Source organism: Cucurbita moschata, unplaced genomic scaffold (genome assembly GCF_002738365.1).
Source record: "Cucurbita moschata cultivar Rifu unplaced genomic scaffold, Cmos_1.0 Cmo_Scf00010, whole genome shotgun sequence".
Classification (NCBI taxonomy): domain Eukaryota; kingdom Viridiplantae; phylum Streptophyta; class Magnoliopsida; order Cucurbitales; family Cucurbitaceae; genus Cucurbita; species Cucurbita moschata.
The window spans coordinates 2,264,585-2,279,885 of NW_019268526.1; the positions used below are offsets into that span (position 1 = coordinate 2,264,585).

General features: G+C 34.0%; 3 protein-coding genes across 3 annotated transcripts; 2 read left to right on the forward strand and 1 right to left on the reverse strand.

Moving 5' to 3' along the window:
• The first annotated feature begins 4,295 nt into the window (after positions 1–4,295).
• LOC111448142 (cytokinin riboside 5'-monophosphate phosphoribohydrolase LOG5-like) lies at positions 4,296–5,632 on the forward strand. Its single transcript, XM_023087586.1, has 7 exons — positions 4,296–4,444; positions 4,531–4,628; positions 4,737–4,767; positions 4,903–5,002; positions 5,086–5,156; positions 5,239–5,382; positions 5,507–5,632. Exons 1-7 carry the CDS (start codon positions 4,331–4,333, stop codon positions 5,552–5,554), a joined length of 606 nt encoding a protein of 201 aa, XP_022943354.1. The 5' UTR covers positions 4,296–4,330; the 3' UTR covers positions 5,555–5,632.
• Positions 5,633–9,511: 3,879 nt separating this feature from the next.
• On the forward strand, positions 9,512–10,754 carry LOC111448202 (NAC transcription factor 29-like). The gene is made up of 3 exons (XM_023087668.1): positions 9,512–9,745; positions 9,836–10,110; positions 10,190–10,754. The coding sequence occupies exons 1-3, from the start codon at positions 9,574–9,576 to the stop codon at positions 10,658–10,660; spliced, it is 918 nt and encodes a 305-aa protein (XP_022943436.1). The 5' UTR covers positions 9,512–9,573; the 3' UTR covers positions 10,661–10,754.
• A 1,576-nt stretch (positions 10,755–12,330) lies between these two features.
• LOC111448264 lies at positions 12,331–14,094 on the reverse strand. The gene is made up of 2 exons (XM_023087746.1): positions 13,633–14,094; positions 12,331–12,947 (listed from the first exon to the last, which is right to left on the reverse strand). The coding sequence occupies exons 1-2, from the start codon at positions 14,026–14,028 to the stop codon at positions 12,438–12,440; spliced, it is 906 nt and encodes a 301-aa protein (XP_022943514.1). The 5' UTR covers positions 14,029–14,094; the 3' UTR covers positions 12,331–12,437.
• Positions 14,095–15,301: the final 1,207 nt, after the last annotated feature.

The window sequence follows — 15,301 nt, forward strand, 5'->3', positions numbered from 1 at the left end:
GGGGTGGGGGGGTAAGTAGAGAATTTGGTATAGAATTTATAGGTAGTAACCACCAAAAACTTAAATTTTATAGGGACTAAGAACCAATAATTCAATTTGAAGTTAAAAAGTTTTTGATGGAGAAAAGGAAATGAAATAGAATTATTGGATCCAATGATGATGAAATGTGATAGTAATGTAATGTGGGCTAAAATATTAATGGCATCCATGCAACATTATATGCAGCATTATAATTTCATTCATTATTGTAAATCTCAATAACTCAACCCTTTGCTTCATATTCTTCTTAAAGCCTGTTCTTGGAACTCCAAATTCCAATACTTACCTATAATCAGAAGTTATATGTGTTGAGAATTGTCACGAAGATTTAGTTCATGAATACCCTTACACCCTCACTTCGATTCATGAATCTATTAATTTGGTTCATCTCTCGTATTTATACATGAATCATCTTGATTCATGTATGAACATAGTGTAATGCTATGTCTATATAAAAATTTGTTTAACATTGTTTTGAGATGTAGAGTCATTGTGATTTTGTATTTGCACAAAGGTAATTGGGAGAAACTTTGTTAGCGAGATTTTGTAGTGTGAAAGTGAAAGATACACTTGTAAACACTTTGATTATAGTAATTGGTTACCAGTGGTGGATGTAAGGGAATTTATTCTCTACGAACCACGTAAATCTGTCTCTTTGTTTAATTTATATTTGTGGGTATGTGAGTACGAATGATTTTGTTTATGCTTCCGCTATAAAAATTGGTATCAAAGCATTTTGATTGCGGCATTAGGGTACATCAGTATGTAACGATCCAATTTTCTAGAAACCTAAACCGATTTGAGCTCATTATCAGGCTCGAGTCTTGTTCTCTCTAAAGTTTTAAAAAGTCGAATAGTTGCCTTGTATCTAACAATGAGGGTGAAAACCCTCCAATTCCCACCCCCTCCCCCCTAAAAAAGCTTATTTGAAGGACAGTTTCAGGGCCGACATGAAGCCACTAAGCCCATTTCTGTCGCTGAAACGGGCAAAAAATGGGCCAAAAGCCATATGGAAACCCGAAAATTTGAAGTTCAAGAAATGCAACCTTCCTCCCCTTTTCCTTTCACCAGGCACTGTCACAGACATGTTCTTCCAAAAGAAGCTTGGGGCTCACAACTCAAAAAAAAACAGAACATAGGCTCTGGTGTAATCTGGTTCAGCTCACTCTTGAAATAAAAACACCTTACATAAGAATTCTCATAACTACTACACTGATCAACCCCAGCAGGAGAGTTTTCTTTTGTAATCTTTTTGGTTTGGTGTTCTCTCTTAGTATCAGTGAAAGCTCAAGAACGTGGTGTAGTAGTTTATATAGAGGGTTTTGATATTGAAATGGATAATGAGAGGCCACAATCTCAGGCTCACAGAATTCTTGGATATGATATACTCTCTACTAAACAATTAGCCAATCAGATCATAGCCTAACCAGAACCATTTGAACTATACAAATTTACAACCTGAAACCTGAAAACCTAAACTGGATCCAAACTTTCATGCATACGAAGAACAGAGTATCTCCAAGACAATAATTTGCAGTATAAAGTACATTTACATGGGTAGTAATCATCTAAAAGACATAAAAGAAACATTATTTCAACACTAAAGAAAAGCCAAAAGAGAATTATAGTGTTGGTACCTGGAACTCCCAATTCAACTTTTATTATTGGTATCTATTGAAGAAGGAATAGGAGTGGTAATATCAAATGATTTGTACCAAAAAGCCAAAATTAGGTACACACCATCTCTTTAACCTTACTTAAAACTCCCTTCCCCACACGTCTCTCCCTCTTTTTGTTGACATTTGACGTTTCCTCAAAATTTCTTTTCATTTCTTTTTAAATTTTATTTTGCTATCCTCCTTTACTTATAAAACCTTTGATCTTTTTCCTTATAGCTTTCAGTTACTTTTTGGGATTTCACCTGGAATGTTCGGAATTAAAATGGATTAAAATAAGGACAACATCTCTATTGATACGAGTGTTTTCGAATGGAGTCTTAAAACACACAGTCCATTCAATTCTTGGGTCCCATTGTGTTTGGAAAAGCTATCCAAATACTGTGGAGATGTGAAGAGGTTGAAAGGTAAAAGGGATATGTGTGGGAGGAAAAATCCAGCAGGGCAGAGCACTGTGGAGCATGCAGCCCCCCTCTCTCCCTTCCTCAATTCTTCACTTTCAAAGTTATTCTTTTCTGAGTGTTGGAATTCTCTCAGGGGATAAAACTACAAACACAAGAGGATGTAGCACTAAAGTTTCTGTGTTTTCTAATGACTGCCACTTGAATGTACCCTCCTATTCATTTTTTTTTTGTTGTAATTTATTTAAAAAAAATAAAAGAACGCACGAGTAGAAGAAAGAAATGTAAACATGTATTGAGAGAAAAACAACAAAGTACGAAGAAATTAATCAAAAAAACAGCTAGAGTAGGGGCCTATCTAATTTTTATGTGAGTAATGTAGCTGTATAACGTTGAAAAATTCTAATGAGATAAGATTCAATTCTTTTCTCGTTTGACATCAGCAAACCATCTTGTTTGACAAATTCAAATGCAGAGGAAAAAAAATATATCTGTGTAGTCCAAGCCCACTATTAGCAGATATTGTCCTCTTTAAGTTTTTCCTTACGGGCTTCCTCTCAAGATTTTAAAACATGTATGCTAGGAAGAGGTTTCCACACCCTTATAAAAATGTTTTGTTGCCCTCTCCAATAGATGTGGGATCTCACAGTATGGCCCAACGAGAGGGGATGATTTAAAACTCGTAGAACTTTTAGTTCAAAGTTGAATCCATGTTCAGTAAGTAAGTTTGTTTACCCTAAACTACATATATATCAACTTTATGAGTTAATACTCACGTTTTTAGACTATATACATCAAATTTTACACATCAGACATCAATTTTTACACATTACAAACTCGCAAATTAAATATGGCCTGTGTAATTTACAACTTCGAAATTTCTTGCAGACACAATTCAAAATTAAACTACGTAAGCTAAGAAACTCAAACTTTTCAGTTCATTATATCTTGACGTTCAGACAAGAAATGTAAAGGTGTTTTTAGTAAAGGAAAAAAAATTGAATAAAATGAATTTTTTTAATTTAGAAAAAAGATATCTTATTCAACTGCAGAAAAAGTAAGCTTGTAAAACAGTGGTAAAGATATATAATCATTGGGATTTGGAAATGAAAATGGGGGGAAAATCAGCAGTTTTATGCAATGTTCTATTGCTCTAAGAATCTACGTCTATAAAAAGAAAATGAAAGCTAAATTAAATAGTGATAGAAAAGGTTGGAGGATGGAGATGGGTCTGCACGTGTTTTGTGCATTTTAGCCACCAAGTTATGATTGCCTTGCATCAGAAACAAGACAGACAGAAAGAGTCTAAGACAGAGTACTGATGTTCTCAGACTTTGTAGGGATAGTAGATTTGAGAGTCCCACTAGACTTTTGGGGAAACAGAAATCGACACCAAAAAAAGGAAGACAAAGAAGAGTGGGGGCTGTTCTTTTCTGTGGCCAAGAGTTCATTTGCTCATGTGACCCTCTTGAATACGTAACCATGAAAACCCTTCTCACGAGAAAACTTTCAGCAGTAAAATAATATATTAAGTATCAAATATTGATGTAAGAATTGTGTACTGTCGCAGTACTATAAATTTTCTCACTCCTCACCCATTTTATCTTAGTTTGATACGTACCCACCACCTACTTATTCCACCCACTATCAATAAGTATGTACTATCATAGAAAACTTACCTCATCTACTCATTCCTCCATTAAGGATTTCTTTTACTAAATCTTCTTGCTACACATTTATTGTTGTTTTTTCACGTGGGTTGACCCATAAGGAACTTATGCCTCTTGGCATATCAAAAATTTGGTTTATAACTTATAAGAGAAATAAATTCTCGATCCATATAAATATGGTAAGCTAATAGGTAAAAAAACTTTTGAGTAATTTATGGTGTGTTGAGTTGTTGGTGAGAAGTATAAGTGGACTGGAGACTCATACGAGTAAGGGAAAGATTCTTGTCTTTTGCTTTTATACTTCGTTTTTCTACTTGTTTAAGTATAATGTAATTGAAAAAGTAACTGTTAAGGACCATTGTTACAGCATGTGTTTGGTAGATCACAGACCTGCACTACAAAAAATGGTAAGACTTTTTTCCTTTTTTCCCTCCTTCTCCTTTTCTCCTTTAACTCCTTTAACTCTTTTGTATGTATATGTTTTCATATCCACATGTATATAACTGATCATGTAGCTCCTTCTGATAGAAACCAGAGCAGTGAAATGGAAGGGAAGGTAGTAAAGTCCAGGTTCAAAAGAGTTTGTGTGTTTTGTGGGAGCAGCACAGGAAAGAGAGACTGCTATAGAGATGCAACCATTGATTTAGCTCAGGAGCTGGTATTGCTTTGAAAATCTCTCTCTATCTTAATATTACCCATTTTTGGTCTTTTACACTTCCCCCCTCTCTCCCTTTCTCCATGCAGGTTTCAAGAAGGTTGGGGCTTGTTTATGGAGGTGGAAGCATTGGGCTAATGGGACTGGTTTCACAAGCTGTTCATCGTGGTGGTGGCAGAGTCATGGGGTAACTGATCGAAAGAGCTTGAACTTCTCTTCTGAACATGTTTTGAGGTTTCAAAGCTTTAATTTTAGACTGCTTTGTTTAATTTGTTTGGGTCTGGTTAATTTGCAGGATCATTCCCAGGACATTAATGAACAAAGAGGTCAGAAATATGTCAATACCATAATTTGTTGTTGAACTTTCCTTTGACTGATTCAAAGTTGTAGCTTAAAATTTAACTTGGTTCTTCTTCTCTCACGTTCTAAAATGTGATCATTTCTTGGGGGAGAAATTGCAGATAACAGGGGAAACAGTGGGGGAGGTAAGACCAGTAGACAACATGCACCAAAGGAAGGCAGAAATGGCACGCCATTCAGATTGCTTTATAGCCCTACCAGGTCCCATCCATCCCTTTTCCCTTTCCCATTCAGAAACACAATCATAGTGGGTTTCATTTTCCCCTGACTGCACTGATTTTCAGGTGGGTATGGAACTATGGAAGAACTGCTAGAAGTCATCACTTGGGCTCAACTAGGCATCCACGACAAACCAGTAAACTCAAAAAAAACATTACCTCATTAAACTCTGCAAGAAATCCTATTCATGTAGCTTGGTTTTGATCTTCCCTCCTCAGGTTGGCTTGCTGAACGTGGACGGCTACTACAACTACCTCCTCACTTTCATCGACCAAGCAGTGGACGATGGATTCATAAAACCATCACAACGAAACATCATAGTCTCAGCACCCAATGCCAAGGACCTGGTTCAGAAACTAGAGGTCAGTCAGTCAGTCATTCAGTCAGACATTTCGTCGAACAGTTAATGGGCAACTTCCAAATTTGTTGCAATTTGAAACAGAGATTGCCTTTTAACTGTTGACGATCAAATTTTCATTTGTTTAGGAGTACGTGCCTATACATGACGAAGTGATGGGCAACGCGAGATGGTGAATTGAGCAGCAAAAACAAGTGGGGTTCGAACCCAAAACTTTCCACGCTCGGATCACCATGTAAAGGGGAGCATGAAAAGAAAGGGAAAAAGATTCAGTGAATCAAATTGAAAAGAGGCGTTTTTTTTTAAGGAGATGATTTTGGGTCGTCATCATCGTGTCATCATCGTGTCATCAACCATTCTATAATTGAATGGGAAAAAAAATGTTCGAAGAGATAAGTTTGATCAAAGTATTGGGGCCTTCTCTTTTTGTTTTTAAGCTTATGAAATATTAACCCTTGTATTTTTGAACTTTATTTACTATATATAACTTTAGTTACCACTTCGATATCGCTTTGAGGGATACTTTAGAAGAGCTTATTGAACTAAGACTCATACACCTAAAAGCGTCAAGGGTCTTAAGTTTATAATCCACGTCGATACTGCTAACTGAACACTCTGCAATTACGTCGATATTGCTTCGAGGGATGCTATATAAGAGCTTACTGAACTAAGACCCAGAAACCTAAGAGCAACAAAAGCCTACCGAGTATGGTCTCAACTATGTTTATGAAACTCTTTTTACTTTAATCTAAATATCGATTTTAGCATTGTAGTCTGTTAGGTACAATACCACTTTTATTTGAGTGTCCTTCTTGCATATCCAAATCTAATGCATCGACTCGAATCGACTTAATTCAAGGGTCAATATGGACCTATGACCAAATTCTCCTAGCATCATGTTAATGATCTCAAAAATTTATTAAGCCCACTAATCAAATTTAGGCCCATTTAATACATGGATGACATTTAAAAAAACCATTTCATAAAAAAATAAATTTGATTATTTATTAAAAAAAATGAAAATAAGTATATATCAATTATAATTAAAATATATTCATCTTTAATTGTTTTTACGTGGGAAAATTATTTTTAAAAATAATAAAAAAAATCACAAAACTATTTTTTTAAAAAGTTTGTATGCTAATAAACATTTATTTTCATTTTTCACATGCATAATACCATTTATTTTAATTAATCATCCAAAATTTTATTCCAAAAGTAAGCTTATAAATTTTAATTCCATAAATAAATAAATAAAAAATTTGACAAAATGTTGTTTATAAATTTAGGTTAAAATTCACTTTTCATCCTATCAATTTAGCTTTTATATTTTAAAATTTATAATAATTTAATATTTTACTGTAAAAATTTAAATTAAAAAATAAAAATACAAATAGATTAGGGGAGCAGACTCTAGTCAAGCAGCAATCAAGTGTTCCTTTACCCAACTTTCAAAAATATTTTTTATATTTTTTTTGGTTTTATTTCAAAATAGCTGTTGCAACGCGGAGACAAATAATAATAATATAATAATAATAATTATTATCAATATTATTATTAATGATTTTTTTTTCTTCCATCATTTTCTTTATAGACTTTTGTGACCTTGCAATTGTACAATACGCGGTTCCTTCGGACTTTTTTTTTTCTTTAATAATGTGAAAATTAATAAGTTATGAATTACATTTTTTTTTACAAAGAAAAAATTTGAAAAAAAATTATCGTCTTATCTTTGTGTTTTTTTTCCCACTTTAAATCAAAATATTTTAAAATAATAATATTTAAAGTCGCTCCAAAATTAAAAAATATAACGTTATAAAATACAATATAAGGTAGCATACATAAATATATATTATATTTTCAAGAAATATATTATTATCTTATTTAATTGTCTGTCATATTATGTTAAACGGATAAACATTTGATACGTATAAAATAATATTTAAATTCATACCATTTATTTAATAAATATGTTATATGATTTGTAATGCAATTATGAATTTAAGAGTTGATTAATTTTTTTTAAATTTTTTTTATTAAGCTGAAAAAGTAAAAGGAAAAAGAATGGAATGATGTGGTGGAAATTTTGGTGGGATTTCCACAAATTGGAATTCCAAGTAAAAGTCCAAATAAATAAAATAAGTCAACAATATGATGATTTTCCCTTATAAATCTCTATACCGTGTGGGCTCCATCCACTTTGGAATATCCTACTCTTTTAATTACCAATGCATACCCGCCACTTAACCAATGACATGTGGCACGGCTGGACGAGTCACTATCCCCTAATTTTAATCTCTATTTTTACAAAAATATATATATATAGTTGAAATTTACCGTGAGTAATTTTTAGGGATATGGTAAAAAAATATATATATATATTTATTTAAAAAAAAAATTAAATGAAAGACGAGATCGAAAATATAATTTTTGTTATATATGCTTTCACAGGATGTATACCTATTTGTTAAATTAAATGGACATTTCTATACGAGATATTATATATATATATATATATATTTTAGAAAATTAATTTTTGTTTTTAAAGTAACTAACTCTACTTAATTATTATTTTTTTCTTTTTGCTTCAACAAGGCCAATTGCCATTCCCTTTCTTATTAAAATTAAGCTTAATTGTATTATCTAATATTTTAAAATTTTAAATTTTTAAATATATTTTTATTTTATTATTTATTTAAATTTAGTTATTTTATTGACATAAAAAATAATTATTTAAATGCAAATATCATATATTATAAAGGAATATCAATTAATATTAAAAAAAATTATAGACATCTCTTTCAACATTCTAGCGTAAATTAAGCCGAGTGTACTTTTTTTTTTCTGTTAAATTATTATTACTATTTAATTATTGGCTTAAGTTCTAATCTCCCTTACCTTAATCTTAAAATAAATAAATAATTAAATATACGATTTCGAGAATTTATTTAAAGTTAAATTAAACATATGATTTTTTTTTTTTTGAAAAATATTGGGAATTAGAAAGTGACACCATTTAATTTTGTTTATTTTAAAAAATAAAAAATTGACCGAGTAAAATAGCAAAAATTTGTCAAAATATAAAAAATTATAGTTTTGGATTCCTACTGCCACGTACAACTTCTAATAATAACTTTTAATGTGTTCGGTAGAGTTCATTAAAGTCCACTTTTGTGAGTGTGAGTGTGTTCATTGATGGAGAAAAAGGCACAACCTCAAGCCGATTGAATTGATTATTGGGTCGTGACCTATTTTCGAGTAGATTAGGTTGACTGATAAATTAATAGTTTGGATTGGTTAGTCCAGTTATTTGGATTATGTGTAACAATCTAAGTATACCGCTAGCCGATATTGTCTGCTTTGACTTGCTATGTATCATCGTTAGCCTCATGATTTTAAAAAATGTCTACTTTATGCAGAGGGTCTAGCCCTACTTCGACTAGAGCCTCGTACCGTCTAGTGGATGATTTTAATACCATTTGTAATAGCCAAAGCCCACTGCTGATAAATATTGTTCATTTTGGCCCGTTACATATCGTCATCAGCCTCATGGTGTAAGACACTAGTTGGACTAGGGCTAGACCCTCTCCATATTAGACGCGTTTTAAAATCATGAGGTTCATGACGATACGTAATGAGCCAAAGCGGACAATATCTACTAGCGGTGGGTTTGGGCTGTTACATCATCTGTTCACTAAAACCCATACAATGCTCTATTAAATTCAAAACTCGAGTCATATTGTCAAATATGAGCATAACTCAACGGTAATAGATACGTATCTTTAAAAAAAAAAAAAAAAAAATCACGAGTGTATAAGCCAGAAGACCTAGATAACACCGTGGCTCACGCAATAAACAATGGTAAAGAGGAGATAAAAAAGAATTTGAATAGAAGAGATTCCCGCAAACCTTTGAACAAGTTAGACGGTGTAGCTAGCTAGGCTAATAACAGTCGAGTTGTTCAATAATTCTATCGAAATTGAAGATTGACTAGAAGATCGATGGATGAGTAGGGTTATGATCCACACATTGAACATCAGATTATTTTGTGTCCTTTCTCTTTCGAAGACCAAGTCTTTTGGGCCATCCCTTGTCGTCCCTTTCACTCGTACAATTCACATATATAAATGTCTTCCTTTCCATGAAATTTCTACATGAAAACCCACCAAACCAATTAAGCTTCAAATAAGTTTCCATGGCGGACACACCCCATCAGCTCGGCCAGCTCCCGGGCTTTCGCTTCCACCCGACAGAAGAAGAGCTTCTCGAATTCTATCTCAAACATATTGTTTTCGGCAAAGCCCGACATAGCTTCGATGTTATCGGGTTTCTCAACATTTACCAACACGACCCATGGGACTTACCTGGTAATGAATTTTTTTAATGTTTTTATTAAAAACCCTTCAAGGGTTTTGAGGATTTTAAGGTTAATTTTGATTTAATTTTGTTTTTAATAGATTTGGCTAAGAGTGGTGAGAGAGAATGGTACTTTTTTGTACCTAGAGACAGAAAACACGGTGGTTGTGGCGGCGGAAGACCCAACCGGACCACCGGTATTGGCTACTGGAAAGCCACCGGGTCCGACAAGAGAATCTTGAGCTTGTCTGATCCTAAGAGATTGATTGGTTTAAGGAAAACCCTTGTTTTTTACAAAGGAAGAGCTCCGAGAGGAAGCAAGACCGATTGGGTCATGAACGAGTATCGTCTTCCCGATAATTCGTCTCTCCCGAAAGTAAGAATCTTTTACGTTGTCGTCGTGTTAATCTAAATAATTTTATAACCCAACTCAAATCGTACGAATTGATTTACAGGATGTCGTGCTTTGTAAGATATACCGAAAAGCCACGTCATTGAAGGTATTGGAGCAAAGGGCAGTGGAGGAAGAGACAAAGAGCTTGCAGCTGAATAATGCTACTCCTTTAATGGCTGAAGAAGATCAAGACTCATTTAACAGTCAAATTCCGAAGCTGAATTCGAGCGAAATGGTGATGAAAAAAGAGACGAGTTGTGGGGAATATCGAGCGGAAGAGGAAGAAGAAGTCGACTCGAAAGGAACCGAGACCGAGACCAGGACCGGGACCAGGGCGGTCGGAGGGTTGTCGTCGTCGTCGTCGTCCTCGACATCTAAGACGGGTTTACAGATTCCAAAAGGGTTTGAAATGCTGACTGATCTGCAAGTTCCAAAGATGAACATGGATTGGACTCAAGACCAGTTTTGGAACCAATTCACCAGTCCATGGCTTCTTAATTTCACAACTCCTAGCAATATATTGAATTTCTAGAGCTAATTATGCTTTTTTATGAACAAATTTTAGTTGTAAATATGTTTTAATTAAGCTAATTAATGTGAATTTATGTTCTTAATTACGACCAAAATTCTCTCTTTTGTTCTTCCCTTTCATTTGGTGGAGAAATCAAAAGGGCCCATGAGGGAATCTTTAAGAGAGGGGAAGGATTTGCTTTTAAAAGTTGTCATTTTTATAATTTAATATATTTTTTTATTTTCAATTTTATCCCTTTCATATATATATATATATATATATATATATATATATATATATATATATATATATATATATATTCCACTTTAATAATAATACTATATCGGAAAATTGTTAAATATTATTGTGAATAAAGACGGAGAAGGTGACTTAGTTGAGAAGTTGACTGGAGTGTAGTGCCGATAGGGAGCTATGTTACAAATTTCTAGACCTATCTTTTGTAAACGGATGTGACCATGACAATAATATGTCGTAGCTTGCCATTTTGTTTGACTCAAAGGATGAGTGTTTGGGCCTTGATGGCCGTGTTTGGAGCGCGGTCCCCTAACTTAGGCTATGTTGATACTAGTTTTTGCTATAGTTTGTATGGTGTGTCCCCCTTAGCCTTTTTCAGTGTAACGGTTCAAGCTCATCCCTAGCAGATATTGTCCTGTTTGGGCTTTTCCTTTCGGGCTTTCCCTTAATGTTTTTAAAACGCGGTCAATTAGAGATAAGTTTCCACACTCTTATAAAAAAAATGTTTCGTTCTCCTCCTCAACCGATTTAAGATCTCACAATAACCATCATTGTAATTATGATGACTAACGGTTTTGAACTGATATCATTTATCAATAGTCTTTGTACATTATAACATGTGAAAAAATAGTGGTTATAGATGTTACGGTTCAGAACCGTCATTGTATGCATGTCAAAGAATTTTTTACTACAACAAATATAAGACACGAAAATTTAACCGATTTCAAATTTTAAAACGTTAATACACAATACGACCAAGTGGCATTTAAGATAATATCTCACAAATATATAACCAAATACTTATATTATATTTTTGTTTTAAATTTTCTTATAAAAAATCTTTATTATATATATATATATATATAATGTCTTATGAAACACGCTATCTACGATATCAAATTTTAATTCAATGATATTTTTTTAAAAATTATATAATAGAATATTTTACAGTGTCGAATAATGACAAATAGACACAACAAATTTTAAATCACAATCAAACAATTTTCTTTTTAGTATAAATCAAAATGAAAATTTGGAAATTAAATAAAAATAGATATTTTGTAGAAATTTATTAGACTTCATGAAATTGAATTCCTACTTTTAATTGGAAATTTTGTGGAAATTAATGTTTGTGGCTTGACTGCTTTTATTTATTTATTTATTTATTTTAGAGCTTGACTTTGCTTATTAATTAGCTGTAGCTTGTCCCTCTATCAGTTGACTTAGTAGGTCTTTCAACAAGCACATGGCTTTGTAATATCATTGCCACGTATATTTTATATTTTAAATATAAATATAAATGTGGATGCTTAATTTTTATTTATAAATTTTCATTTAAATTTAATTTATATGATTTAATATACGTATGAAATTTTAATATTTAAAAATATAGAGAGTAAATTATAATTTTTTCTAGGGTCAAATTTGTAATTTAACCAAAATTTTACGCTCAGACAAATATTCATCTACAAACCATGGCCTAAAAAAATACATACACCAATGGAATCCATCAACTTGAATTAAGATTCTTCCTAATATACCCTTAGTTATTGATGATATTCAAAAGTGAAACCCTATTTCTTATCAATCTCCTAAACAAACCATCCAATCCTCCTTCTAAATCTTGAACACATACCTCCAACTTCCCTAGCTGATCTCCCATGCTCTCTATCCCGACGTTGCCCGTCATTGAGTTATCGGAGTTTAATTTGCTTGCCATCGTGTCGACCGCTGCGTCTATGGTGGCGAACTCATTTGCTTCTCCTTCTGTAGCTTCTTCGGTTAAAATCGCTCTTTTGGAACGCATGAGCTTTGAAACTAGCGCCCACCCGCTGCCTCTGGTCTTCCCTTTCTTCCCCAAAACGTAGCTCATTAGGGCTTCGAAAACGTTCACACTTGCTGCTTCTACGTCGAATAATAGGCCTATTAAGGCCATGGTTTCGATGTCTTTAATGGAGATTGAACTTGGTTTTGTCCCGTATGTCTTTAGGCTCGTTAAAGCCTTTTGGATTGCTCTTTTCACTACTTTTCTTGAGGCTAAATACTTTTCTACCTGCGGATCAAAGCTAAAGTTATCGACTTTAATATAATATCACAATAGAATACGTATAAAATGGTAAAAAAAAAAAAATAATAATCAAAGTTCACTCATAATTTGGTCGCTTTTCCCGTCACTAAAACATCCATAATCTCTTGAAAATCATCGATCTCAACGAAAATAAAACATTATTTTAATCAAATTAGGTTATACCATTGCACCCAGATCAACTAATATGGAACAAACTGCAACCGTTTAAGCCCACCGCTAGCAGATATTGCCCGCTTTGACTTGTTACATATCGTAATACGTCTCACAGTTCTAAAACAGGTCTACTCCGGAGAGGTTTCCACACCCAAATAAGAAATGTTTCGTTTCCCTCTCCAACCGATATGGAATCTCACAAAATCTCTCGAAGCTCATCAATTTTAACAAAAACTTTCTTGAAAATCATCTTTCTATAGAGTACCATAAATTCTTAATGGTAAATACTATGAACCCGTTAGAATAATTTTTCAAAACATCAGTGATTACAACACTCGTTTATAATGTCAAAATCCAATTCAATTAAATAAAAAATCTCAATTCAAAACCCGATACACTTTCCAATTTCAATAATAAAAACGAATCTCTTGTCTAATAAAACTTTAAATTTACGACAACTCATGAACGAACGAACGAGCAAAGTTGAAACACAAACCTGATTAACAACACCATTTCCACAAGCCCAAGAAGAGGATCTCCTCCTAACCAAGGATTGCAACTCCCTCACACACTCCTTAGTATGAATAACACCATCTTTAGCAGCGCTACACAAGTCCAGCAACCTTAACGACCCATCAAAAACCTCATCCACCCATTTCTCCCGCCGCTGCGTCGCAAACGCCTCCCTCGTCCGCCGTAGTAGCAGCAGCTTGTTGACGCACTCCTGCAAGTCCTGCAGCCCCGCCAGCTTCTTGGCCATCCCGGGCGCCGTCCATGGAGCCGAGTCCAGTGCCTTCAGCCGGCAGAGGTGCTCGTCGCACTCCGTGACCAATGGGTGAGGCCTCGTCGGTAGGCTGTTGGAACGGGCGTGGTAATTGGAGGAGCCTCCCATTTGAAGAACGAGAAGGGAAAGGGTTCGAGACTTATTCTCAACTTTTTTTTTCTTTTTTCTCTCTCTTTTTTATGTTTGATCTCTTTATATGGGTTTGTGTGTGGGATTTTATTAAGTTATATGCCAAATTTGTTGAAAGGAGACAACCAGAATCTGATCCATTTGAATCATTTAATATTCCTCTTGTTTTTTATTTTTCATTTTTTTTTTTACAATTATTATTATTTCAACACATTTTTTTCATCGAAGACAACCGTGCACATGAACCAATATGAATATAGTTTAGCAGTTGAAACGATCATCTTTTTACCTTTACGTCGTACTAAGGAAAAATTATTCAATGTGGCTATCATCCTTATGATATTGTCCACTCTGAATAGGGCTTCCCCAAAAGGCTTCATACCAATTGAGAGAGTATTCTTTGATTATAAACTCATAATCGTTCCCAAAATTAGCCGATGTGGGATGTGGGACTTTCATCATCCCTCGACTCCTTTGGAGTCTTGGTCATTTTTTACTGCCTACTTTCATCATCGCTCGACTCCTTTGGAGTCTTGGTCATTTTTGATTTCATCATCGCTCGACTCCTTTGGAGTCTTGGTCATTTTTTACTGCCTTCGAGGAGGCTCGATTCATTTTCTTTTGGAGTCTTTTGTTCGACATTTGAGAATTTACCAATCTATTGGCACGACTAAGTTTAGGACATGGCTCTGATACCATGTTAGATGAACACGACTCTTCACAATGGTATGATATTGTCCACTCTGAGCATAAGCTCTTATGCCTTTGCTTTGGGCTCCTCCAAAAGGCCTCATACCAATGGAAATAGTATTTTTTTTTATTATAAACCCATAATCATTCTCTAAATTAGCCGAGGTGGGATGTGGGACTTTCATCATCCAACAATATGCAAGTTCTATGGTATTCGATGCGAGTGCGTGGGCCCACGCTCGCACGTATGTCTCGTGTGTCGAAGTTTCGGCACGAAGAAGTTAAGCAATGCATCAATACTCGAATTTTTTTAAAATTTTCTTTCAAATTTGGTATATTTTTCTACGTAAATCGATTCGGGGTTGAAAGGGGACAAGCAGAATCTGATCCATTTGAAGGAGGAGGAGAAGAAGAATTAGTGAGGTGTAAACGTGATTGGGATTGAGATTTGGATCCAAAAACACAAAAATTAAGCAATGTTTATGGACTGTCCCTTGCCCACCCACGTCTCCAACTCATACCCCGACATTATTTTATTTTATTTTTATTTATTTATTTTTTA